The following is a 25,967-nucleotide window of genomic DNA, read 5'->3' as shown; positions in this document are numbered from 1 at the left end:
AGGAAGACATAAAGATGATTCTTTATATAGGGCATCTGGGTGAATAATGATGCTGTGAATATAATGAAGTAGGTTTATACAGCAAATGTGTAAATTCAGTTTTAGACATACTGGTATATTTTCAGATTAACTAGAATAACTGATAGCTGAAAATTTGAACTTTAACTTCAAAAGAGTGTTATTAGCACATACAGTAAGAAAGAATAAATAGATGATGTTGTTTTGTGCCCTCACGTTGATTTCTGCCTCATAGCGTTTCTGTAGAATAGTGTATAATTGCCCCATAAGCTTTCCTCGGCTGTAATCTTTTTTTTTTTTTTTTAAATAGTGATTTGGGTGAAAGTTTACAGAACAAATTCACCTTCCATACAACAGTTCACAAACACTTTGCCTCATGACATTGACTGCAATCTCCCACAATGCAACAGCTCCCCCTCACTTCCTCCCCAGAGCCACCTCTTCCCTGTGTGCTTCCCTCCCACGACGCCCTCCCCCCCCAAGTGTCTCCCTGTGCATCCACAGCCCTTCTATTCTCCCATGATTGATCTCTCCAAGGAATATATCTCCCTAATGTGAATGTTCAGCTCATACGCCTAGGCTGTAATCTTTAAGGGAGTAGATCATCAGGTCTTTTCTCCTGTGGAGCAGCTGGTGAGTTCAAACCACTAACCTTTCAGTTAGCACCCAAACACTTAACTGTTGCTCCATCACGGCTCCTTATAATAAGTGATACTTATCTTGAAGTCCTCACAAGAGTTGTGTTTTCCTTATATCTCCACTTCTTCAGGTCCCATTGTCTCTACCACTTTATTAAAATCAGTCGTATCAAAGTCATTGATTGCCAACTTTCATGTCATTAAAATGAGGTGGTAAAATTTCACTTCTCATCTTACCAGATCTATCAACATTATTGACACAATTAATTAATCCCTTTTCTTTGTGACTTTTTCACTTTATTTAAGAAATACCAACCTTTTTGATATTATTATCCTTTTCTAGTCCCCTTTACTGGATTATCTTCTCTCTCCCCTAAATTGTTGGAGTACCTTAGAGCTAAATCTTTAGAACTCTTAGGTGTTCATCTTAGGTTCCTTAGGTGATCATCTCTTAGGTGAATTCAAATATATAACTCCTTTTGAATGTTCATAGATATCTTGAACTGAAAAACTCTGGGTTTTCCTCTTAACCTTTTCTACATACACACACAAAAAGTTATGCTCTTTCCCCCAATGTGCCTATATTAGTAAAAGACATCACTATTTACCATTTGCTCAAGACAGAAAGCTTAGAATCTTTGACCACTAGAGACCTAGCCCAAATGATTCTAATTTCTCACTTCAATTCTTCCCCTGTGGGATGTTTTTCTACTAACAGCAGTGGTAATCTTTTTTTTTTTTTTTTTTTCCTATTATTGTAAATCAGATTATATTCCTGTGCTCAAATCTCTCCAGTGATTTCTCATCTCACTATGAACAAAATGCGAGTTCTTGCTGGCAACTAACATCTCATATTTTAAGGAGATCTATCTATAAGGAGTTCTGGTGATATAAAGGTTAAGGCATTTGGCAGCTAACCAAAAGGCTGGTGGTTTGAACCCACCAGCAGCTCTGCAGAAGAAAGATGAAACAGTCTTCTGTAAAGATTTACAGCCTTGGAGACCTGATGGGGGTTGCTGTGTGTTGGAATTGACTTGATAGCAGTGAGTTTGGTTTGGTTTGGTTTTTCTATCTGTAGGAGCTCTGGTGGCATGGTGGTTAAAGCATTCTGCTTCAACCCAAAAGACTGGTGGTTCTAATCCACCACCTGCTCTGCAGGAGAAAGATGAGTCACTCTGCAACTGTATAGATTTACAGCCTTGGAAATCCTTTGGAGCAGTTCTACACTGTCCTATATGGCCACTCTGAGTCAGAATCAACTTAATGATGTGATTTTTTTTTTCTTTTTCTAAAGAGAACTGGTAGATGAATATCATCTGCTGACCCAGAGTTGTTAATGGTTAAGTTTTGTACATTATTCAATTATAACAGATTAAGTTCTTACTCTTTATAGATTTACAAAAGAAGCCTATATGAACATCGTCTCACAGATCATGTCTTTAATACTCAATTTAAAACCTTATCTTATAATTGTGTGTTGTAATGATGAATGTAAAACTTCTAATAAGTTATGAAATTGTAGGGAAAGTATAGTCCACACTTTTCAATTAAATAAATACAGAATACAATTAAACTGCAAGAGATGACTAAAAATTTTTTTAAATAAATGGTCATGCAGTAATATAAAATTAATTTATTTTAGCTTTAAAATTATGACTGTCCACATGTATGTAAATAACAGTACAAAATGGAGGTGATCATAGACTGCTTTTATTTGTGTCTTGTGAGATTTGTGAAACATAAGACCTTTGACTTGCCCTCTACTACCTCAGAAATCCCAGGAGTCTACAATCTGAAGATAAATTAGGTTGCTTTTTTTCCTAGCAGCGTGTCTTCTATAATGTTAATACATTCCATGGATGCTGATAGCATCAGCATTAGAACCATTTATAAGAAAGTGTTTAGCTACAGTTAGAAGAACTAATTGCTGGAAATATATTTCTTAACCCATTTAGTTTTTTGTTTTAAGAAAACTTAAACTTTTATGTTTTGATAGTTGAATTTTCTTAGTAAAAATCTCTCCATCATTTTTTTTTTCCTATTTTTAGATAGGAAATCATTTAGAATTTTTAAATGCTAAAAGGAAGTAAAATTAAAATCTCATCCTTTTCCAGACAGCCTATGCACATTTCTAACTTATTCACTCTTCCATTTAGTTTTTTTCTTTGCCAACCTCTCTTTTTCTATAATTTTCTCTCCCTCTGTCACACTGATACCCATATTACAGTGAGCTCAAGCTATCTCTCTCAATGATGTAACATATTTTTATCCTAACAAATACATATCTCTTCATCCTTGTCTTTATACATAACTTACAGACTTAATAATTTAACCACATCTTTTTAGCTCTTCTTCATTTATCAATAAGTTGAAGGATAAACCCATAGGTTTATGAAAAATGTTCACAAATCTTCCCTAATTATAAAAATATACATATGTCAGGTTGGTTTGCTTTTTGACTTAAGATTTTTTTTAATTAAAAAAAATGTATAAAATGGTTCATTAATATGTTCATAGGCACTGATAATAACTATTTTCCTCCCATAAACATAGCAGAATATATATCTATATCTGCATCTATCTATCTATGTTTGTATGTGTTTTATAACTTCCTCCAGACAGGATTTAGGTAGGCATTATTAATATATGTTATCTTGCCTCAAATTATAATTTCCTTGAAGATAGGGAGCTAGGACACCAGAAGACCCAATGAGGATGTCCGTACAAATATGAAAGTGAAAAATGTGTTGAAAGCAGAAAAGAGAACTATGAAATACTGAGGGTATTCATCATAAAGTGAGTTAGGTTAAATCCTGCCTGTCATTAGTAATAAAAATAATAATAAATTTGTTTTAAATGTGATCATTATTTTTGTAAGAATTGTGATATCCCCAATGTTTTTTGGAGAATATTTGATTTTTGCAAGTAAATTTTGTTAAATGCTTTCATGAGTGGGCATAATTCAATGAGTGACCTGTTGGCTTTAAGCATTACACAAGTGAAATCTATAATTTGAGGTTTTTACCAAGTGCCTCATTAATGATAATAATAATATAAGCATATAGAATTCTGTATTATCTCATATAAGCCTCATAACAACCCTGTGATTGGGAAAGGGTAATTGAGATGAATAAAGGTCGCAAGAATTAAATTAATTTTAGGCCATATGGCTAGTAAATTGAGCAGACAGAACTCAAACCCAATTATTCTCTCCACTTTATCAGATTGAAATAGACTATTATCTATTGGCTTACAACCCATGATTTTTCTTTGTTTTAATAAATTTGAAATGACACTTTTATAATGTCCCAAAATAGACAATATTTACTGGATCTGCCTAGATCGATTATAGATTTTCTTTTTCTTTCTCTAATTTTAAAAATTGCGCTTATGCTTTTATCAAAGGAAAAAAGTAAAATTATGTTTATTAAATAAAGAGGAACTAAATTTAAATCTCAATTTAAAACTTATCACATATGCAGTCCATATGAAATGCTACTATAGGTACAGCTCTCAATGTACTTGATCTGAGTCCATTTTTTTTTCCCTTGTTAGATTTTTCTCATCAGCGGATTAACAAAATGAATACTCAAAACAAAATAAATCAGAATTTTTGCATTATTAATTTTCATAATGTATTATTTATTAACTGTTTTGTTCCTTAAGAAAGATTGTTTTGGGGAGGTTTTTTTTTTTCTCCATAAAATACAATATTTTTCTAATAGATACTAAGATTTTGCTTTCATATCTTTGCTAATAAAAGCCCCTAAAGTAGTACACATTAAATTAGTTATCTTGCTGTCATGCTTATTTTTGTGAGTTGTCAGGATTTCATATTTTAGTAAGAATAAAATGCAAATTTAACTTTAGGCCTGATGTACCTTCTTTATTTTATTTCTCTTTTGATTAACTTTCTTATTTTGGACTAGGTAATGGGTTAGTATTTGACATGGTTTCCCACATATTACTAAAGTGATGATTTTAGTTCAGTGGATGGAATTGGTGACTCTAGGAGAACAGAACTGCAATGGCCTGGCTGCAGAGGCTATTCATATCAGTGGGGCTTAAACCTTAACCAAAAAAACTAAAGCATATGTGTGGTCATAACCAATCCTTGTCACTGTGCCATGAAAGCTTTGGGATTTGTGATCAAAGCAATGGGCTTATCCTGAACTGTGGTATAACCTCTAGGTGAACCTTTCAAATTTTTATTTTAGGAGATGATAGACTACATTTTTTACTATGTTACCTGCCTTTAAGACCCATCTGCCTAATAAGTGATAGAGATTAAAATTATTGTCAGCAAGTCAGAAGAAAATGTAAATTGTAAATATCTCTGTTTTCTGTCAGTGTTGTTTACTTATCATTTCCCAGTGATGTTTTTAAGAATTGCTGAACATGTGTTTTCTATCTAGAGCCGAAGTTCTGGTCTGATGAATATGAAACATACTTCACTTTGTAAATGTGCATTAAAAGTATTAGAAAAACATAATCTTGACTCTGTTTACTAAATTTCGTCTGTCAAAAGAGATAATTTTGAACCATAATATTTGGTGTTATATCAAAGCATGGTTCTTGGGAAGATGCTTGTAGGATTAAAATGGAATTCTATTTTCTAACTTGAATGTTATCATCAACCAAAGTAAAATTTGGGTTGTTCATATACTTACTTATTTCTTCTATCATGCATTGATGTACCTTACTTGGGTTAGCATATTTCTTTTTTATTAAGAGTATATTAAACTGTAATTGACAAATATTTATGCAGATTTCCTTATAATGAGATTGTAATATGTTTTAAGCATATATACTCCCTTACTAATTTAATTGTGCTTATTTGATGACGACCTTTCATACAATATGTAGACTCTTCATAATCTTATTTCTGTGTTAATTTCTTTGAAATATCCAGACTGTTTTAAATTGATGTTCCTTAACAAAATTCCCTAATTGGGGAAAAGTTTTATTTTTCTTACAAAAAAAAGATTAAACAAAGCCTGGCATTCAAGGCTTTCCACAGTTTACCTCTACCTCCTCCAGATTTATCGCCTGCTGCTTGTGTCCATCTGGCCAGTTGCTGTTGTATCAGTTCCAACTTATGGTAACCCATGTGTGTCAGGCTAGAACTGTACTCCATAGAGTGTTCAGTGGCTGGTTTTTCAGAACTGGATCATCAAGCCTTTCTTCCTAGGCACTTCTGAGTAGACTTAATCAAATCTTTCAGTTAACAGCCCAGCTCATTAACTGTTTACACCACCTAGGGACTTCCCCTTGTATGTAGTCCCCGTAAATTCAATTGTTTTTCATAGATCATTGGAAACAAATGATCTCTACATCTTTTCTTAAGATAGTCCCTTTTCAAGAGTGTTCCAATCTTTGCTATTGCTTTATTTATCTTTGTGTTTAAATACCATTTTCAATCATTGATTTAACAGATTTTTATTGAATGCATAACATGTGCCATACACTATGTCTAGCCTTTGGGATTATTATGAAGAACAAGATACTAAATTCCGCAATCTCAAGAAGAGTTCAATTTAGAGAGAGATGCAAGCAAACAGACTACTACGATATAGTTAAATGAGTGCTGTATTAGAGAAATGAAATATATTGATTCTTTTCTCTAAAGCTTTTCTGACCACCACAACTTTTAGAGGCCATTTTTTCCCTCAAACTACTGGTGTACTGTTTGTTCCTACAACCTATTTGGCCATTTACTCTTATTTACCAATTTAGATCTCTGTTCTGTAGGGGAAAAACACAATATTCCCATTTTATATTTCAAACCCTAACATAATTCTCTGCAAAGTAAGAACTAAAGAAAAGCTTTTTGTGGTAATAATATGTTATATCACTGTTCATATCTGCCTCAGGCTTTAATCAACTTATCAATTAAATAAAAGCAATGTCTTATAAATTTTATTATTTCAGTAAAAGGGGAGCATTTACGTTTATTTCTGCCAATACTGAATTCTTCTCACCATTTTGTTTTTCAAATGTCTAATCTGTTAATATATTGTGGTAGTTTTTTTATCATTATTAAAAGAGAGGTAAATTTATAACCACTAATTCAAATATACAAGAAGTGTGATGGATCAAACCTTCCTCATATTAGGCTGGTTGGGGATTCAGTGACAAACATTAAAGATAAAAGACTGGTGTTTTTTTCTCCCAAGATTTGAATGAAAATCCAGGATTATATGGTACCTAGAAAATTGACCCTTACATCTTTCCATCTTGATCATCAGTCATATTTTTATTGGTTAAACCACATGGTCTTTTAGAGGCAGGTGGCTCAGTTTATACTAACTTGGAATAAGGAATATTTGCTGATGCCGGAAGCCCTGGGCCACAGCCCTAGCTTCCCTAAGTGTACCATAGATAGGACCCCCATGCATAGTGGTTGTTCTCTACATAAGGCACTTGACTGGGGGAAGGAATAGGAGCTGAAATTCTTTCTGTACTCTACATCCCAGAGTTCCCACAGGGCTGCATCAATGGGTATAAGGGGTGCCTTTTTCTAATTCATACAGTGGCATAATATGGGCATGTAGGTACTTTGATCTTCTTTGCTGGATTTCAGCTCCTTACCACCTCCCCTCCCCTCCCCGCCTAGGCTGAAAGAACGCTTGATACAGATTTCCACAGATTTTGAGAAACTTGCCTCCCTCATCTTCGAAACATTTTTGTGTCTGCTCTTCTGCTTCTGACTCTTTATAAATACTACTTCTTGCCACTACTCTTCCTGGACACTGCAGATAATCTCTTCTTTATGCTCAGATTTTCACAGAAGACAGAAGACGAGAATGTCTTCCAAGAGACCTCTTCTCTGGACCCTGAAAGTGTCTTTGAGGAAAGAAATGCCTAACTCCTTTTTTGAAATCGGGGGGGGGGGGGAACAAAAATAATGAGAATAAAAATAAATTTATAGTTCTACACATTTCAAGTGAAATATTAAGCTTAATTTTTTATTAATAAGCTTTATATTTTTCTACCTAAACAGATACACTATTCCCATTAAGCAGTGACTTGTCACTCCTCCCACATTCATCCCCAACCCTTGGTAACTACAAATCTCTTTTGCTATGAATTTACGTGTTCTAAATATATGTGTGAGTTCATACAATATCTGTACTTTTGTGCTTGACTTATTTCACTTAGCATGATGTTTTCAGTGTTCATCCATGTCCTAGTATCTAACAAAACTCTGTGTCTTTTTTTGTGGCTGAGTAATATTTCATTGTATGTTTATACCACATTTTGTTTATCCTTTCATCTGTTCATGTATACTTGAGTTATTTTCAACTTTTGGCTGCTGTGAATAATGGTGCAGTGAACATTTGTATACAACTATTGCTTTGAGTCTTGCTTTCCATTCTCTTGGATATATGCCTAGAAGTTAAATTTCTGGGTCATATGGTTATTTGGTGTTTAACTTTTCAAGGAACCACCAATTTGTTTGCCACAGTGAGGGCACCATTTTATATTCCCACATCCCATATTGGGCAAGCATTCTGATTTTTCCACATCCTCACTGACATTTGTTGTTTTCCATTTTTCTGCTAGTAACCATCCTAATGGGAGTAAAATGGTGTCTCATTGTTTTGATATGCATTTTCCTAATGACTAATGATGTTGAGCATTTTTTCATGTGCTTGCTTCATGTGCTTTATACATACCTTCTTTGGAGAAATGTCCATTTAAGTCCTTTGCTTATTTTTTTAGTTAAAAAAGTTTTATTAAGCTTTAATTTTGGAATGTTTTATAATGTCTATTGTACAAACTTTATATGACATCTGTCTTTTAGAGGAAATAACAAATAAAATCTATGGAAATTGATGAATTATTACCTCCCTCCCAGTCTGATAGAAATGATATAACTGAAAGTTTAATTTATGAGACTTAATGTGAGTTTAAAATTGCTTTCCTCATTTCATTTATTAACATTATCTTGTTTGTTTTATGTGTATTTTTACTCCATCTAATTTCTAGTTAAATTAAGTAAATTTATATTTAGAGTAAACTATTGGTAAAAAAGTTAAAACTACTTTAAATTCGTAATAAATTTATTTAAACTGGGCCAGGACCAAAATATATTTCTTTTGTTAATTCAGTTGAGAACCTGTAAAAAAGCCAGTGGAATGTGTTTCTGTTTTGATCAAATATATTTTTGTCTATTTCTTTAGTAATCTCAATGAAATGACATAGGTAAAAAATGGAAGAAAATATACAAAATCATATGTTTGGTGATACACATTAGAGAGATTGAAAACTTTATGACAATTTCTATGAAAAGTCAGTTATTCCATTCCTACTTCCAAGGCTTGGTCTAGATAAAGTGACTCTATAAGCTAGATTCTAACACTGTAGATTTTTGCAGGAGCAAAATGTCGCATCTTTCTCCGTGGAATAGCTGTTGACTTCAAACTGTTGACATTTTGCTTAGCAGCCGAGCATTTAACAACTGCTCGCCTGGGGTTCTTCCATGATCTCTGAGCACTATTTTATTTATTTATTTATTTTTACTTCTCATTTTGTGTCATTCCTTCTGAAAATCATTTTATATGTGTTTGCATTTTTTTTTTTTAACCAACTGAATATGAAGAAAGCTTTGCCAGGTGACCATGCTTACAAGAGCGTCTTGATATGAATTCCATGGTCAGTAGTATACTATTGTTATGTGCCGTCGAGTTGGACCCGACTCATAGTGACCCCTCCTTGGGTTTCCAAAGCAGTATCACTACAGAAGCAGATTGCCCACTTTCTTTCCGAGGAGTGGCTGGTGGGTTTGAACTGCCAGCCTTGTGGTTAGGAGTCAAGTGCCTTGGGTATTACACTACCAGGACTCCCTTGTAGTATACTATATAGGAAGATAAATGTTCTGAAAAAGAGTAAATCCTCCTCTCTTCTTCCCTTTTCCCAATCTTCTATCTCATTCTTCCTTCTACTTTTCTTGAGGTAATGGGGAGCTATTAAAGATTTCTGGCTAAAAGGACATTGTAACAATATTTTAGGCAAATATTGATATTTCCTGGTTAAACCTAACCTAGGCCTGGCTGATACAAATGGTAATGCATATGGCTGCTAACCAAAAGGTTGATGGTTCACATCCATCCAGGGAAACCACAGACAAAGGCTGCCAGATCAGAAAAATCAGTCTTTGAAAACTCTTATCAGCTCAGTTCTACTCTTGACACACATTGGATCACCAAGAGTCAAAATCAACTAGATGGCAACTGGTGAATTGGTAACATCAGTGGATTCTCAACTTGGCTGCATTAAACCCACTGCCATCTAGTCTGTGTTAGGATGAGACAAATATGGAAATGCAGGCAAGTTAGAGAGTACAGAAGATGTGAGTCCCTAACTTGCTTTCTCCTCTCCTTTAATTTAAATTCAAGCTTGGTCTTTTTCATTTCCTTGGCAAAGACAAGAAACCCCACCCCCCCATATTTTTTTCAAGTTGGTATTGAGAAACTCTTCCCCTCTTTCCACACACCAAGGAATCTCTTATTTTGCTAAATCGTGGGGGTGGGTGTAATTTAAATGAAAGGAATTAGTGTTTACTTAAGCCCAAATGCTGCCTTTTATTTCAAATAACCAAGGAAAGGATGACTTTCCCACATTGTAAAACAAGACCTAAAGAATTGTAACTCTCCATGGAACTTTCCTTTTCATTAGCACAGAGAATTTGGAATGAAAATAAGACACTTAGGTAAAAATTCCTCAAAATTCGAAATTTATTAAAGGCACACTAAAGCAAATTAATATAAAGCTATGAAGTTATTATCTTTGTTTTTGGTTAAATAATAATAACATGTTTAAAATTCTTCTCTTTGTATTATATTCATACAATAAATATTAATGTGTGTGTGTATATGTATATACTTTGTGTGTATATATATACTATGTGTAACCTCAGTATATACTTAAGTATATATATATATATATATATATATATATATACACACACTGAAGTTAATTCAGTTTAGAACTGAAGTACTGAAGAACTACCAGTTTTCTTATCATGATGGAACTAAGTTTATATTTGTTTGTTTTCTTTTTTAAAATCATCTGGAATATGTTAGAAACTTACATTTAAAATGTTTGGCATTATGTGTAGTATATAAGTAGAACCCATGCTTATTTGATGATTAAGGACACAGAGTTTAGAGTTAGACAAGACTGGCCCTAGTCTTAAATTTATCACATATTAACTGTGTAACCTTGGACAAGTTACTTAACCTCTTTGAACCTTAGTTCATTTTTTAAATGGAGATGATGGCTTACCTTGTTAAGTTACTATGAGTATTAAATGTGAACGGTTGTTGTTGTGAGGTGCCATTGAATCAATTCTGACTCATAGTGCCCCTATGTACTGCAGAACAAAACTGCCTCGTCCTGCACCATCCTTATAATCATTGCTGTTTGAGCCTGTTGTTGCAGCCACTGTGTTAGACCATCTTATTGAGAGTCATCCTCTGTTTCACTGACCCTCTACCAAGCATGATATCCTTCTCCAGATATTAGTCCCTCCTGATAACATGTCTAAAATATGTAAGACGAAGTATCACCATCCTTGCTTCTAAGGAGCATTCTGGCTGTATTAATATGGTTTATTAAAGGATTACCTTAGTACCTGGCTCATTGCACTCAGTAACTGTCAACTCAAACCAAATGGATAAAAGTTTTTATTTAATAAAATAACATCTGCCTTTTTACCTTTTGTTGGATTTATATACATCATTTTTGGAGATCAAAATCTTAATTTTTTTGTATGATCACTGTCTAATTTTATTTATGGACAAATGTTTTATAGGATTCTTCTTTTAAAAAATTATTCAGTTTAATTTTTTTTCAAGTCTAATGATCCCGAGGTTGTCAGGCATTTGGAGGACAACTCATTTCTACACTACTTAGTTAATTATTGTGAACGTAAACAAAAGATGTACAATTCAAAGTCAAGCAGCATTTCAGATGGATGATGGAGGTGATAATAGCTTAATTCCTCTGGATCTTTCTTGTCTTTGCTCTGGTGAGTTCATACTGACCTTGTCCAAAATCTGATGACCTCCCTATTTTACTCAGCTGTTTGGAAAGCTGGGCCTGCCTCGGCTGGCCCTGAGGGGGTATCTGAGAGACCACTGAGCCATTGACCCATGTCAAGACTGGATTTTTAAGTCAGATCTGCAGGGCCTCTAAAATAGTTGTACATAGGGCTTATTGAACACAAAAGCCTAAACTTCTGCATTTTTCTGCTTATTAAATGTGCTATTAAAGTGTATTTAAAGTGTCCTTGTTAAGGTCATATATTTAATTTACACAGTTTCTTAATGCAACTCATTTTCTGGACTGATTATAAATTTTAATATTTTTTTCAGAATTAATGCCTTAGAACTAAAGTTGAATGTTTTGAAATATGAGGAAAATGTGTCGTTAAACCATGGTTATTTATAATGAATTACCTTTCTGGTTGATGCAGGGACCAAGACAGTGGCAAAATAGTGATTATATTGTAAAGAGTTTGGTGTTTTTCTGGGAAAAACCCATATACCTCATAGAAAGTCTAGTTTACTTTGTCATTATAATTACAATATGGTAATCTGTGTTTATGTCTTGACCAAAAGAAAAACCAAACACACTGCAATCAGGTCGGATCAGACTCATAGCCACTCCTCCTTGGGTTTTCAAGTGGTATCACTACGGAAGTAGATTGCCCAACCTTCTTTCCGAGGAGTGCCTGGTGGGTTTGAGCCACCAGCCTTCTGGTTAGAAGTCAAATACCTTAGGCACTATGGCACCAGAGCTCTCCAAAATTACTCAAATTATTTAAGCATTTTGCAGTTATGAGATATGTCTGGAAAGAGAGTATATAACCAACCAGTAAGATATTAATCTGTTTTGGTGAGATAGGATCTACCTTAATAAAAATTTTATGATAGAACTGTGATATGAAGGTTAGGCAATCTACTTCCGTAATGATACTGCCTTGGAAACCCAAGGAGAGGGATCTGGTCTCTATGAGTCAGGTCTGACTAGACGGCATAACAACAACGTTTATTTTTTTCTTCTGCATTAGGAGATGGTCAGGCCCTTTTTTCAATACCTATTCGGTATCCCACAATTTATAATATGATATCATCTTTTATTTTTATACAGGAATTGATCCCTGAATTTTATTATCTCCCTGAAATGTTTGTCAACTTCAATAATTATAATCTTGGCGTGATGGATGATGGGACAGTAGTGTCTGATGTTGAACTTCCTCCTTGGGCTAAAACCTCAGAAGAATTTGTTCGCATAAACAGATTGGTAAGATAGTAATCATTTACTCCATCTGTCATGAGTCTGTTCTTAGAGCATCTTTCATGTGTTGGTGTATAATCATTAACCCTTGCTCTTCTGGACAAAGCTGTAGTTGATAGGGTAATTGAAAGTGACATAACAGTTTGTGAATCTCTGTATATACTTTGTAACAATTTATAGAATTGGAAGATATAATGGCTTATTCTGTTGTTTAGTACAGAATTCAGGTTACTTTCATGTATACATGATAATTCAGTGTTAAAAAATGAAACTTAAAATTGAAACTAGAATTCAACATAAGTGAAACTACAATTTTTCTTCAGACATGAGTGTCTCCTGCCAAGATTTTCAAATTATATCCTGCATCTATCTTTTGAAGGAAATCTTTACATAATATTTTGAGTATGAAAACTTAAAGAAACCTTAAAATCATGGTAATGAAATGCTTACTAACAAGTCTGTAGAGTGGACTCTTTAATGCCCTCTGTTACATGGGTTCTGTATTATTCGGTGAAGAACAGTGTGGCTTTTCATTTTCATATTTCATAAAATTTTGAAATCAAGGAGTACTTTAAGCACTTACTCAATACTTGAAATTATATTTTTACTATATTCCAATTTTACAATTACTATTGTTATTTTTAATTTTATAGTTAAAGAAAATTGCTGCATTTGGTTTTCTCAGTAGCATTTCTTTTGGTTTTAAATTACCTTTCAAGCTAATTTAATGTTATCTTCTAGACCCTGGTTACAATCTCAATATTACTAAAATTTTACATTTTAAATATACTGGTAGCAATGCAGGTGAGTGAAAAGAACATAGGGTTTGGAGTTAGACCATATTTCCCAATCCTGGATCAGTCATTCCTGGGGAAATGTAAGCAGTTTAACCTTTCCAAGCCTCATTTTCCACATTTTTAATTTGGAAATTGTGAGTATGAAATTGCAATTATGTACATGAAATACCTAGAACATTGTCAGTGCAGTAGGCAGATGGTTCCTATTATTCTTGTGTCACAGTATTATGGTATGTTCCTTTTCATTTTACCCCAAGAGTGTCTAAATATTCTCAGTAAGTGACTGTGATTAAAATGAGAGCCCAAAATGAAGGTTAGCCCTGCAAGATACTGAAGGAGATGTCAAACTTTTCATGGTGTGTACATGGTTGTATATTTTCCCCACCATGAGTGCATAGAAGTGAATAGAAGGTATGTTCATTCAACAATGTTGTCATTGGTTGTCTACATTTTTTAATGTAAACTTAATATATATATTAAATTTACAATTTAATGAGTTTCAGTAAATTTATACAGTTGCATAACTATCTCACTGCCGTGGAGTTGATTCTGACTCATAGTGACCACTCCTTGGGTTTCTGAGGCATTATCTCTATGGGAATAGATTGCCCAGTCTTCCTTCCAAGGAGTGGCTGGTGGGTTTTTTTGTTTTGTTTTGTTTTGTTTTGTAACTATCACCACAAACCAGCTTTAAAATACTTATATGACTTTAAAAAGTCTCCATGTACCTGTTTGTAGTCAATCTCTGCTCCCACTCTTAAGCACTCATTCTGTAGTTTTGCCTTTTCTAGAAATTTTATGTAAGTGGAATCACATAATATGTAATCTCTCGGTGCCTGATTCTTTCACATTGCATAATGTTTTTGAGATTCATCCATGTTGCATTTTTCAGTAGTTCATTTCTTTTTGCTGCTGCATAGTATTCCGTTGTGTGGATATACCATATTTTGTCTGTTTACCTGCTAATGGACATTTCAGTTGTTTCTGGGTTATTATGAACATTTATATACAAGTCTTTGTGTGGAAATTTGTTTTTGTTTCTCTTGGGTAGATTCCTAAGTCATATGGTAAGAATACATTTACTGTACTCTCTGTATATTCCTATTAATAATTTATGAAGTTCTAATTTTTTCCTCCTTGCCAAGACTTGGGATTGTCAATCTTATTTATTTGATGCGTTCTAGTAGGTATCTCAAGGAGCTCTGGTAGCGTAGCGCCTAAGGCACTTGACTGCTAACCAGAAGGCTGACGGTTCAAACCCACCAGCCACTCCTTGGAAGGAAGGGTGGGCAATCTACTTCTGCAGTGATGCTGCCTCAGAAACCCAAGGAGGGGTCGCTATGAGTTGGGTCCAACTCGACAGCTCATAACAACAACAACAATAGTAGGTATCTCATGGTTTTAATTTACATCTCCTTAATGATAGGGAGCCCTGGTCGTGCAGTGGTAAAGACCTTCACTGCTAATCAAAAGGTCAGCAGTTTGAACCCACCAGCTGTTCCACAGGAGAAAGATGTGGTGTTTGCCCCATGAACTCTGGAGCAGTTCTACTCTGTCCTATAGGGTTACTTGGAGTTGGAATTGACTTGACTGTCATGAGATATTTTTTAATGGCTAATGATGTTGAGCTGAGTTGAGTATCTTTTCACAGGCTTCTTTCCTATTTATATGTATCATTTAATGAATTTATGATATATCTATCATTTAATTAATTTTCACATCTTTTGCCTATTTTTTAATTGAGCTATTTGTCTTTTTGTTATTGAGTTGTAAGAAATCTTTATATATTCTCTGTAAAAGTCCTATATCCTACAGATGTTTTGTAATTATTTTCTTCCTGGTGTGTGGCTTGTCCTTTCAGTTTTTAATGGTGCCTTTTGAATCACCAGTTTTTTAAAAAATTGTATTAAATATTAGGTAGATCTAAAATTATATGATTAGAAAAGGTATAAAGAATCATTCCCATTTTTAAGGGATCTATTTCTAAGAAAAAAGTTAAAGTCATGTTCTGATCAGACTTTTTCCTAAATATGACTTAAAAATTTAAGTCTCAGAGACAGCAGCTTTCTATTAATTAATACCATAGAGGCTTGTTGGTATGTTTTCTTTACTTTAAAATAAATCTAAGGAGCAGAAACATTTGAATAAGTAGTTAAATAAATATAACTATATTTAAATCTTTTCATTGATATTTTATTTTTCATAGTTATGGCATTTATTAAGGAAATAACGGGTTACAATTCAGGATCAGAAATGACTCAGGATACAGTTCTTTGATCAGGACAGTTGTGCCCACAGGCAGGTCTCTCTTCAGTCCTCAACCCCTTGACTCAGCCTCTGATCTGCTTGTGCATGTGTTAGAAAGTTCTTTTAGCTTTGCTGATAAGTGCCCAGAGGCACCCACTCTGCCAGCAAGCCTCCTACGTGAAGGCACTCAGTTTTCTCACTCCGTTAACTGGGAAGTTCACTGTGCTGTCTCCTGCGGTTCTCTTGTTCTATTGCCTCTGCTGCCACCATTTTTCTGCCACTGCTTCTTGTCGTCTCTCACTATCTCTTACCATCTCCAGTGTTACAGCTCTTTGTCTTCTGGGTCTAGGAGGTTCCCTGCACAGGTACCCCGGATCCAAAGGACCTGGTCTGCTCCCATCTCTTCTTTTTGGTAGTAGTCAGGTCCTCCCTTTCTGCCCCTGAAATGGCTCACTTTAAGTCTAGCAGGATGACAACATTGACCAATCCCCTCATTAGGGTTCCACACACCTTATTTGCATGGTCCCACACCCAAGAGCGTTCCATACACGTTATTTAATTAGCAAGTTATCCAATCCCCTTCATGGGCCACAAGCACCTAATTTGCATAGTCCCATCTACTCTTTTCATGGGAGTTTTACAAGATTTTGGTGATAAGGTCCATATTAAGTAATTCACTGCATCCTACATAGTGATTTTTTTTTTTTTTTAATGAGCATATGTTTTTAATTCATGCTGATGATAAACTTACTGGTATTGAGTTGATTCTGGCTCATAGCAGAGTAGAACTGCCTCATATAGTTTTTAAGGCTGTAATCTTTATGGGAGCAGACTGCCACATCTTCCTCTCACAGAATGGCTGGTGGGTTTGAACCACTTATCTTTTGATTAGCAGTTGAATACTTAATCACTGAGCCATCAGGGCAAGAGAGGCCTAAAAGAAATTAGTGTGCAAAAGACTTCACAGATCTCACTATTAGATGTAGTATGAGTTATTTACCTGCCTCTTGGTTCTGGATAAGGCCACAAGTAAATTCAGATTCAAAAAATATTTATTACACTGTGTATTACTTAGGACTCTTCTGACTACAGGATACAGAAACCTAACCCAGACTAGATTCAACAACAACAAAAGGAAACATATTGGCTGATATAACTGGTGTGCTTGAGGGGTTTCTAACTTCAGGCTTGGCTGGATCAAGAGGCTCAAATTGTGATAAGGACACTTTTTCTACATTTTTTACCCTTTGTCTTCATTCTCAGGCAGTCTCTTCCCTCCATTTTATAAAGAGAACAAACAGCAACACCAAGTTTAAAACTTGACCACTTAATACCTAGATAGACACTCAAGCTGAACAGGCGTGGGAAGGCAAATGGGAACATATTCATGAATATATGTAGGTTTGACAGAGGATTTTACCACATATGTATTTATATGTGCTTCAAATATGAATATAGCTGAGCATACAGGGGGCAAAGCTATGAAAACTTCCCATCCACAACCAAATACCCTGAGGCAATGGGTCACTGTGTGTGGGGCCTCAGGACCATAGTCTTAGTAGACACCAAGGTCACTTGGCACAATGTAGTCCACAAAGACAATGTTCCATTTCCTACCCTGGTGAGCAATAACTAGGATCCTAAAAGCCTGCAAGTAATCTTCTAAGGAGCAACTATTGGTCTCTCCCTATCCTGAGCAAAGGGGAGTGAAGAAAATCAAAGACGCAAGGAAACAGTCCAAAAGGCGAATGGACTGTGTCACCCCAATCTCCATGATCCCGAGACCAGAAGAACTAGATGGTGCCCAGCCACCACTGTTGATAACTCTTTCAGAGATCACAATAGGAGGTCCCAGACAGAGTGGGAGAAAAATGTGGAACAAAATTCAAAATCATGAAAAAGACCAGTCTTACTGAGCTTACAGGGATTTTGGGAAGTCCCCAGAATATGGCCTAGATACCTGTGAAGCCTGGAACTAAATCTATCCCCATGGTTCAACTTTCTGTCAAACTACAGACAAATCCATAAGGCAAACAATACCAGGGAGAAACACACTCAAAACAATTAACCATACAAGACCAAAAAGGCAGCATTTGCCCAGGGATAATGCACTAATGTTTTAATAATTTACTTACATAAGTTTACATATACCACTTACTTGACAGTACTTCCCACCTCTACTTCCACTGCCTTTACCTTTGAAAGCCAGATCTGTTTGGGATCTGTTTCCTAAAGGCATTAAGGAAAAAAGATGACAATTTATTAAATTGTTTTCCAATCACATTTGCTTTTTAGTTGCCTATGTACTAAATGTAGACATGACTTAGAAATTGTATGCAAAATAACATTTTTCCATATTAATTCTATCTTTATTGTAACTTCTTATTAAGTTAATTTAAAATTTTTTTCCAGTGATTCCTAAGTACATTTTGCAGATGTCTTCACGTTATAGGCTCAGAATAAGCTAACATTCCAGACAGTATTGTATGAAAATTCACTGCAAATTAAATGAAAGCATTTTTCAGAGTTGAATGAGTATTGTGTCTATTATCATTTAATATCAGAATGAGGAATCAAAGATGACTTTATTTACATGTATCTTTGTGAAATAATTTAACAACTAAGGCATTTACTAAAAATTATTTATTATGCACCTATGATAAACAAGGCTTCCCACAGTCCAGTCCAAATTGATTCATTTTATAATTTCCTTTTAACTCTGTAAAAGTGACTAAATTATTAGTGTGGTATTTCTGTATCTGTTAGCATGTTATCACATAAGGGTTTTATTCCCTCCTCTTTTTGGTTTACCTCTTCAAGTGCACAGATTTTATGCAATGATTGTAGCTCATGAAATGCATACTACTTTGATCTGTGACCTTTTTGTGGTGCTAATCGGGTTCCTGATATCATTATACCTTACTCATTAATCATATTTCCTGCAGCCCGTCAGGCAACCAGACAGCCCAAGTCCCTGTTTTCAGCCCTCTGTTGGCAGGTTTCTGCTTTTCCAGATTATTACAGACAATACTTTGGCTTCTCATAACCAGAGCCACATCAAGCTGTGTGTTACAATTAAAGTCAGATGGTCCTCAGGTTGAACAGGGATATAGTGTTGCAGCTGCCTCTCTTCCTGGAACAAACCAGCACCAAGAACAGATGATCTATAGGACAGTGAATACTAACAGATTGTACAGTACTCAGTTGGTAGCAAAGGATCACAGAATTAATTAACTGACATACTCATTTTAAGATATCCAGCATGTCTTTTTAAAGTATTAGTAGCCCAAATGTGAATTCAAGGGGATAGGATATTTTCAGGATTTTGCTGATGCTACATTTTCCATTCGTGTTAGTGAACCATAACTACTTGTCTTACTTAACCATTTTCATCCTCAGAGCTTTCTTTCAGTAATGAAGATCTAAATGTAGCATTGTTAAGGACCCTACATGTGGACTTAAATGTAGAAGAAAATGTCCTACAAGTTTTAGAAGGAAGGATCCCTGGTGGCGCACTGCTTAAAAGCTCATCTAAATCTGATTAGTCTTTCAGGCAGATAAATTAAATATTCTTTGTTCTGAACAGTTGGAATCAGGGCAAAACTAAAGCTGACCTCTCAGTTTTCACTACATCCCAGAGACTGGTCTGTTTTCTACTATTCTTTTTATTCTGAATACTACTTCAAAATATAATGAGAAACAGGCCTTTTAAACTTTTAAAAAATATAAACATGTATGAACTGAGAGTACTCCTTACTAGTTATGATATAATGTTGATGTTATGAACCTGTTGTTTATTGCCTCTTACAATATTTGCATTTTAAGTTGAATAAGACACAAAGAAAACCATATTCTGGGCAGTAATGATAGGATTATTTCTTAAAGATGGTGAAGTGGAACATTTTGTTTCAGGTAAAGGAAGTAAAATTTACTTATATTTTCACAGTAATTCATTCATTTAACATGTGTTTAGTGAATGCTGTCTATGTGCCAGCACTCCTAGACTCTATGATCAAGAGTGACGGTATCCCCACTCATTTGGAAGTTACCTCCTCTTTGGTAACTAGGTCATTGAAATAGAAGGGTTCTTAAGGTTGAAGGTGATGTGAATCTAGGAAAGGGAGCCTTCTGCTGGTGAATTGTCCTGAGGTTACCAGATAGAATCACATTTGCTTTGGTGTATCTTCTAGAGTTTCTGTCTCCTCTACTATTTCATAATGATGATGTGAATAGTCACTTGCTTGAGAAGGTAAAGAACAACAAAATGAGTATGTTGTCTTGTTTCTGTGTCATCAAAGAATACATGTACAAACTAAAAGTTATGCTAGCTTTTTGTATTATTGTTTAAGAGAAGATAGAATTTTCAGATTTCGTTTCCTCATCAACATTTTTTATGATCTATTGCTAACATGTAAATCTGTTCAACTGAATTCTTCACGGGTTTTATATCTCTGAATGAAATTGGTCAGTCTTTTCCTTTTCTTTTGAATGGACACTTTACAGTTATCAAGTGATGACAGCATAATTGAGACTAAGAATCCCTTGTGCCCTGATGAAAGTGTGTGTGTGTGTGTAGCAAAACCTACAGTTTGAGAAAGCTGAGTTTGCAATGTTGTAGCAACTAGATTATTGTAATGATATATTATGTTCAAAATTGTAGTGTTCAGAAACACTGTAGGGTTGAGGAAAGAAGTTGTACTTTTTCAACCTTTATTTACATCCTTGTTTCAGTTTTCTGGAGAAATGACATTTAAAAACCTGTCTCATAAGATTTGACTAGGTGGGGTGGTTGTCATTTTAAAATAGAAATGACAAAAGTTGACATGCTTTTTTTCATATTGTTTGTCAGTTGCCTTTTCATTTTCTACTTTAATAACAATGTGGCCAAGAATGCAATTAAAAGATACACAGAAACTGCAGTTGGTAATAATTATTCTCAACTATGGGACCCCCCCCCCCCATACATACACATACATACACACACCAGCACTCTGGTTTAAATCCCTGGGGTATAGGGATAGACATACATGAAATTTGAAAAAAAATCTAAAAATACTGTTGTTTTGGTTTGCTTTACATAATCATGATATTTTATTTTATTATTAACTTTTTAGTTTCAAAAGGGAGGGTACATAAAAGTGGAAAGAAAGATACATCATTTTGATAGATTATTAATTCTCCCTAAATTCATTTATAAATTCAATTTAAAAACTCAATCCAAGTTCCAACAGGTTCATTTTTGGTTTTGTTTTGTTGGAACTTAACAAACAGATGCTAAGAGGAAAGGACTATTTATAGCCAAGACTGTGAGAACAAGAGCAGGTTCAGAGAGTCTTAAGAATTACGAATTAATATAAAGCTATACTAATTAGATCAAATCAGGAGAAATAGAATAAAGAAGTGAACAGAGAGCCCAGAAATAGACAGTACAGATAAAGAATGTTCACCTGTTACAGAGCTGGCATTGCAGATCTGTAGAGAACAAAAGAACTTCTCGATTTATGATACTGGGAAATTGGTTATCAATATGAAGAAAAATTAAATTGGAACTTTATCTTACACCACGAACAAAAGGACAGTATTTCAAAGATTTAAATATAAAGGGAAAAATACAAACTTTTAGCAGATAATACAAGATGATTTCTTTGTGATCTTGGAATAGGCTTTTCAAACAAGATACAAAAAGTGAAATATGATATATTACATTAATTGATTTTCAGATGTTAAAGCAACCTTGCATTCCTAGAATACATCACACTTTGCTTCTGTGAAGTCTTTTGATATGTTGCTGTATTTTTGTTTGTTTGTTAATATTTTATTGGGGAATATTTTTGAGGAATCTGGTATGTAATTTTCTCTTACTATGTTTTTGGCTGGCTCTAGTATCAGGGTAATACCAGTCTCAGTGGCAAATATTTCTCTGCTCCTCCTTTATTTTCTGAGAGTTTGTTAAAGATTGGTACTATTTCTTTGAAATGTGTGGTTGAATTGATCACTATACCCATCTGTATCTGGTGGGGAAGATTTTTAGTTACCAGTTCAGTTTCTTCACTTACATTGATTCAGATTTTCTGTTTCTTCTTGAATCCATTTTAGGAATTTGTATCTTTCCAGGAATTTTTCCTTTACTCTGTCTAGTTTATTTGTATAAAGTTGTTCATAGTATACTTTATAAGTATTTTAATTTCTGTAACGTTTGTGTGATGTGACCTTACTCATTCCTGATTTTGGTAATTTCTGTTTTCTTTTTTTGCTAACTTTGTTGATCTTTCAGTTTGAATTTTTTCTATTTATTTCAGAGTTTTTTTTTTCTTTCATTGATTTTTCACTATAATCATCATTAATTCTTTAATTCTGCTTGCTTTGAGTTTTTCTTTTTTACTAGATTCTTATTGTAAAATTAGACTTTTTTTTACTAATCCTCTTTCTTCTTTTGACTTTGACAGCTATAAATCCCCTTCTATGTATTATTTGTATATGTCCCATAAATTTTTATATTTTGTTTGTTTTCAGTTAGCTCATAACATGTTCTAATTTCCATTGTGATTTTTTCTTTTTTCTTTTTTTCTTTTTGACTCCTGGGTTACTCAGGAGTATGTCATTTAATTTGCATGTATTTGTGGATTTTCCAGATTTCCTTCTGTTTTTTTTTATTTCTAATTGAATTTTGTTGTGATCGAAGAACATACTTTGTATAATTCCAATTGTTTTAAATAGACTGAGACTTCTTTTGTGAATTGGCATATGGTCTATCCTGGAGACTTCTCCGTGAGCACGTGATAAGAATGAGTGTTTTCCTCTTGTTGGGTGGTGTATAAATGTAACTTCGATCAAATCAGTTTATTGTATTCAGATTGCCTGTGTCTTTATTGCTTTTCTGTCTAGTTCTATACATTTTTTATGGTAGGATATTGAAGCCTCCAAATATTATCATCAATTCTGTCAGTGTTTGCTTTATGTATTTTTGGGCATTGTCATTAGTTGTGTGTATTAGTTTCCTATGACTGCTGCAACAAATTGCCAGAAACTTGATGGCCTGATATAACAGATTTATTCTTTCACATTTCTAGAGGCTAGAAATCTGAAATCATGTTCACTGGGCTGAAAACACGGTGTCAGCAGGGCCGCGCTCCCTCTGAAGGATGTTAGAGAGAATCTGTTCCCTACTTCTTCCAGCTTCTGTCTGTTGACATTCCTTTGCTTAAGACCACATCACTCAGATCTCTGCCTCCATCTTCACAGTCCCTCTCCTCTTTGGTCTGTAATCAGATCTCCCTCTGCCTGCCTTTTATAAGGATACATATGATTGCATTTCAGCCACCCTCATAATCCAGGAGAGTCTCCCTGTCTCAAAATCCTTAATTTAATCACATTGCAAAGAACCTATGTCCATATATGATAACATTTATAGGTGCTGGAGATTAGAACCTTATATCTTTATAGAGCTACTTTTCAGCATGCCACAGTGTATATATGTTTATAATTATTATACCATCCTGATGATTAACTACTTTTTTTACTATGAATTGTTCCCCTTTGTTTCTAGTAACTTTTTATAGTCTGTTTTGCCTGATAGTGATAGAGCCACTTCAGCTTTCTTGTGGTTACCATTTGCATTGTATATCTTTTTCCTTTCTTTCACTTTCAGCTATTTTGTTTCTGAATCTAAAGTATGTTTCTGCTAGATGTTATATAGTTGAATCATGTTTATTTATCCAGTCTGACAATTTCTGTTTGATAGAAGTTATGGATCTCTTCAGATCATTCAGTTATGGATCTCTTCTAGTCAGATGGCCAGGTAGCTGTCTTCCAAATCTCTTGGCATAACCGAGTGAGTGCCTCCAGTGCGGCATCCATTTGTTGAAATATCTCAATGGGTATTCCGTCAAATTCCTGGAGCCTTGCTCTTCCATATTTGTACCCATTCCAAAGAAAGGTGATCTCACAGAATGTGGAAATTATCTAACAATATCATTAATATTGCACTCAAGTAAGATCTTACTGAAAATAATTCAAAAACGGTTTCAGCAGTATATTGACAGAGAACTTCCAAAGGTACAAGCTGGATTCAGAAGAGGATGTGGAACAAGGGATATCATAGCTGCTGTCAGATAGATCTTGGCTCAAGGCAAAGAATATCAGAAAGATGTTTACTTGTGCTTTATTGACTATGCAAAGGCATTTGATTGTGTGGATCATGACATATTATGAATAACCTTGAGAAGAATGGGAATTCCCAAACACTTGATTGTACTCATGAGGAACCTGTACCTTGACTGTCATTCAAATGGAATAAGGGGACACTGTGTGGTTTAAAATCAGGAAGGGAGTGCGTCAGGGTTGTATCCTTTCCCCATACTTATTCAATCTATATGCTGAGCAAACAATCTGAGAAGCTGGACTATATGAAGAAAAACATGGCATCACGATTGGAGGAAGAATCATTAACAACCTGAGATATGCAGACGATACAACTTTGCTTGCTGAAAGTGAGGATGACTTGAGGCACTTACTGATAAAGATTGAGGAACACAGTCTGCAGTGTGGATTACATCTCAATATAAAGAAGACAAAAATCCTCACAACTGGACCAATAAGCAGCATCACGATAAATGGAGAAAAGATTGATATTGTCAAAGAATTCACGTTGCTTGGTTCTACAGTGGAGGCCAATGGAAGCAGCAGTCAGGACATTAGATGACATGTAGCACTGGGTAGGGTAGGTCAGCTGCGAAGGAACTCTTTCAAGTGCTGAGGAGCAAGGATGTCTCCTTGAGGATTAAGGTGCACCTGACACAAGCCATATTTCCAATTGCCTCATTTGCATGTGAGAGCTGAACAGTGAATAAGGAAGACTGAAGAAGAGTTGATGCTTTTGAGTTGTGGTGCTGGCTAAGAATGCTGAAAGTACCATGGACTGCTAAAAGAACTAACAGATCTGTCCTGGAGGAAGGGCACCCGAGATGCTCCTGGGAAGTGAGAATGGCCAGACTTCGTCTCACCTACTTTGGTCATGTTGTCAGAGGGGATCACTCCCTGGAGAAGGATGTCATGCTTGGTAAGGTGGAGGGTCGACGAAAGAGGAGAAGGCCTTCGATGAGATGGATTGACATGGTGGCTGCGACAATGGGCTCAAGTATAGCAAGGATCATGGAACTGATGCGGGATCGGGTGGTGTTTCGTTCTGTGCAGGGGGTCACTATGAGTCGGAAATGACTCGATGGCACCTAACAACAACAATAACATTACTCCATTCACATTTAATGCTGTTGTTGATATGGTTGGATTATGTCTTCCACTTTGCAGTTTTTTTTCTTTAACCTTGGATCTTTTTGTTCCTGTTCTTCTTTTATCACTTTCTTTTGTATTAAAAAGATACTTTCTTGTCTATCATTTTAGTTCATTTAATTTTTTTGTTGTTATTTGTGGTTGCTTCAGGGAGTACGATACACATTTTAACTATCACAGTTTACTTCAGATTAACACTGACTTAATTTCAATAAAATGTAATGACTTAATTCTAATTCAGCTCCATTTCGTCTCTCTTCTAAGTTGTTACTCTCATTTTGCATCTATATCTGCTATAAACTACTAATACACTATTTTAACTGTTGTTTTACATAATTTTATGTCTTTCTAAAGAAGTTAAGGGGGAAAATCTATTAATTATTATTTACCACTTTTACCTTAATGGAAACATTCTAAAATTAATCGAATATTCTTCTAATATTCAGTATCATCTGGGAATGGGATAATCCCTATACATTAAAAAGTTATATAGAATTTAACTTTGCACTTCAAATGCCAGTGTTTTTCACCATTTTCTGAGTATGTTAAAGACATACTGTCAAATGCTGACTTTTTATGCTTACCTTTTATTATCTCTATGCTGGACCATTCCACTCTTGTTAAGCCTTTCTTTAAACAGGGTGTTGCATTCTTAAACACATTAACAACAGTG

General features: G+C 34.7%; 1 protein-coding gene across 1 annotated transcript in view; it reads left to right on the top strand.

The window, feature by feature from the left end:
• Positions 1-25,967, top strand: part of LRBA (LPS responsive beige-like anchor protein) — a 1,065,192-nt gene that overhangs the window by 843,908 nt on the left and 195,317 nt on the right. The window contains 1 exon segment of the mRNA XM_042782393.1: positions 12,816-12,968. Within this exon segment, the coding sequence (XP_042638327.1) occupies positions 12,816-12,968 (153 nt within the window).

This window comes from Orycteropus afer, unplaced genomic scaffold (genome assembly GCF_000298275.1).
Source record: "Orycteropus afer afer isolate SDZICR_OR568_19922 unplaced genomic scaffold, OryAfe1.0 scaffold00297, whole genome shotgun sequence".
In the NCBI taxonomy this organism is placed as follows: domain Eukaryota; kingdom Metazoa; phylum Chordata; class Mammalia; order Tubulidentata; family Orycteropodidae; genus Orycteropus; species Orycteropus afer.
This window is presented reverse-complemented; position numbering and strand designations above follow the sequence as displayed.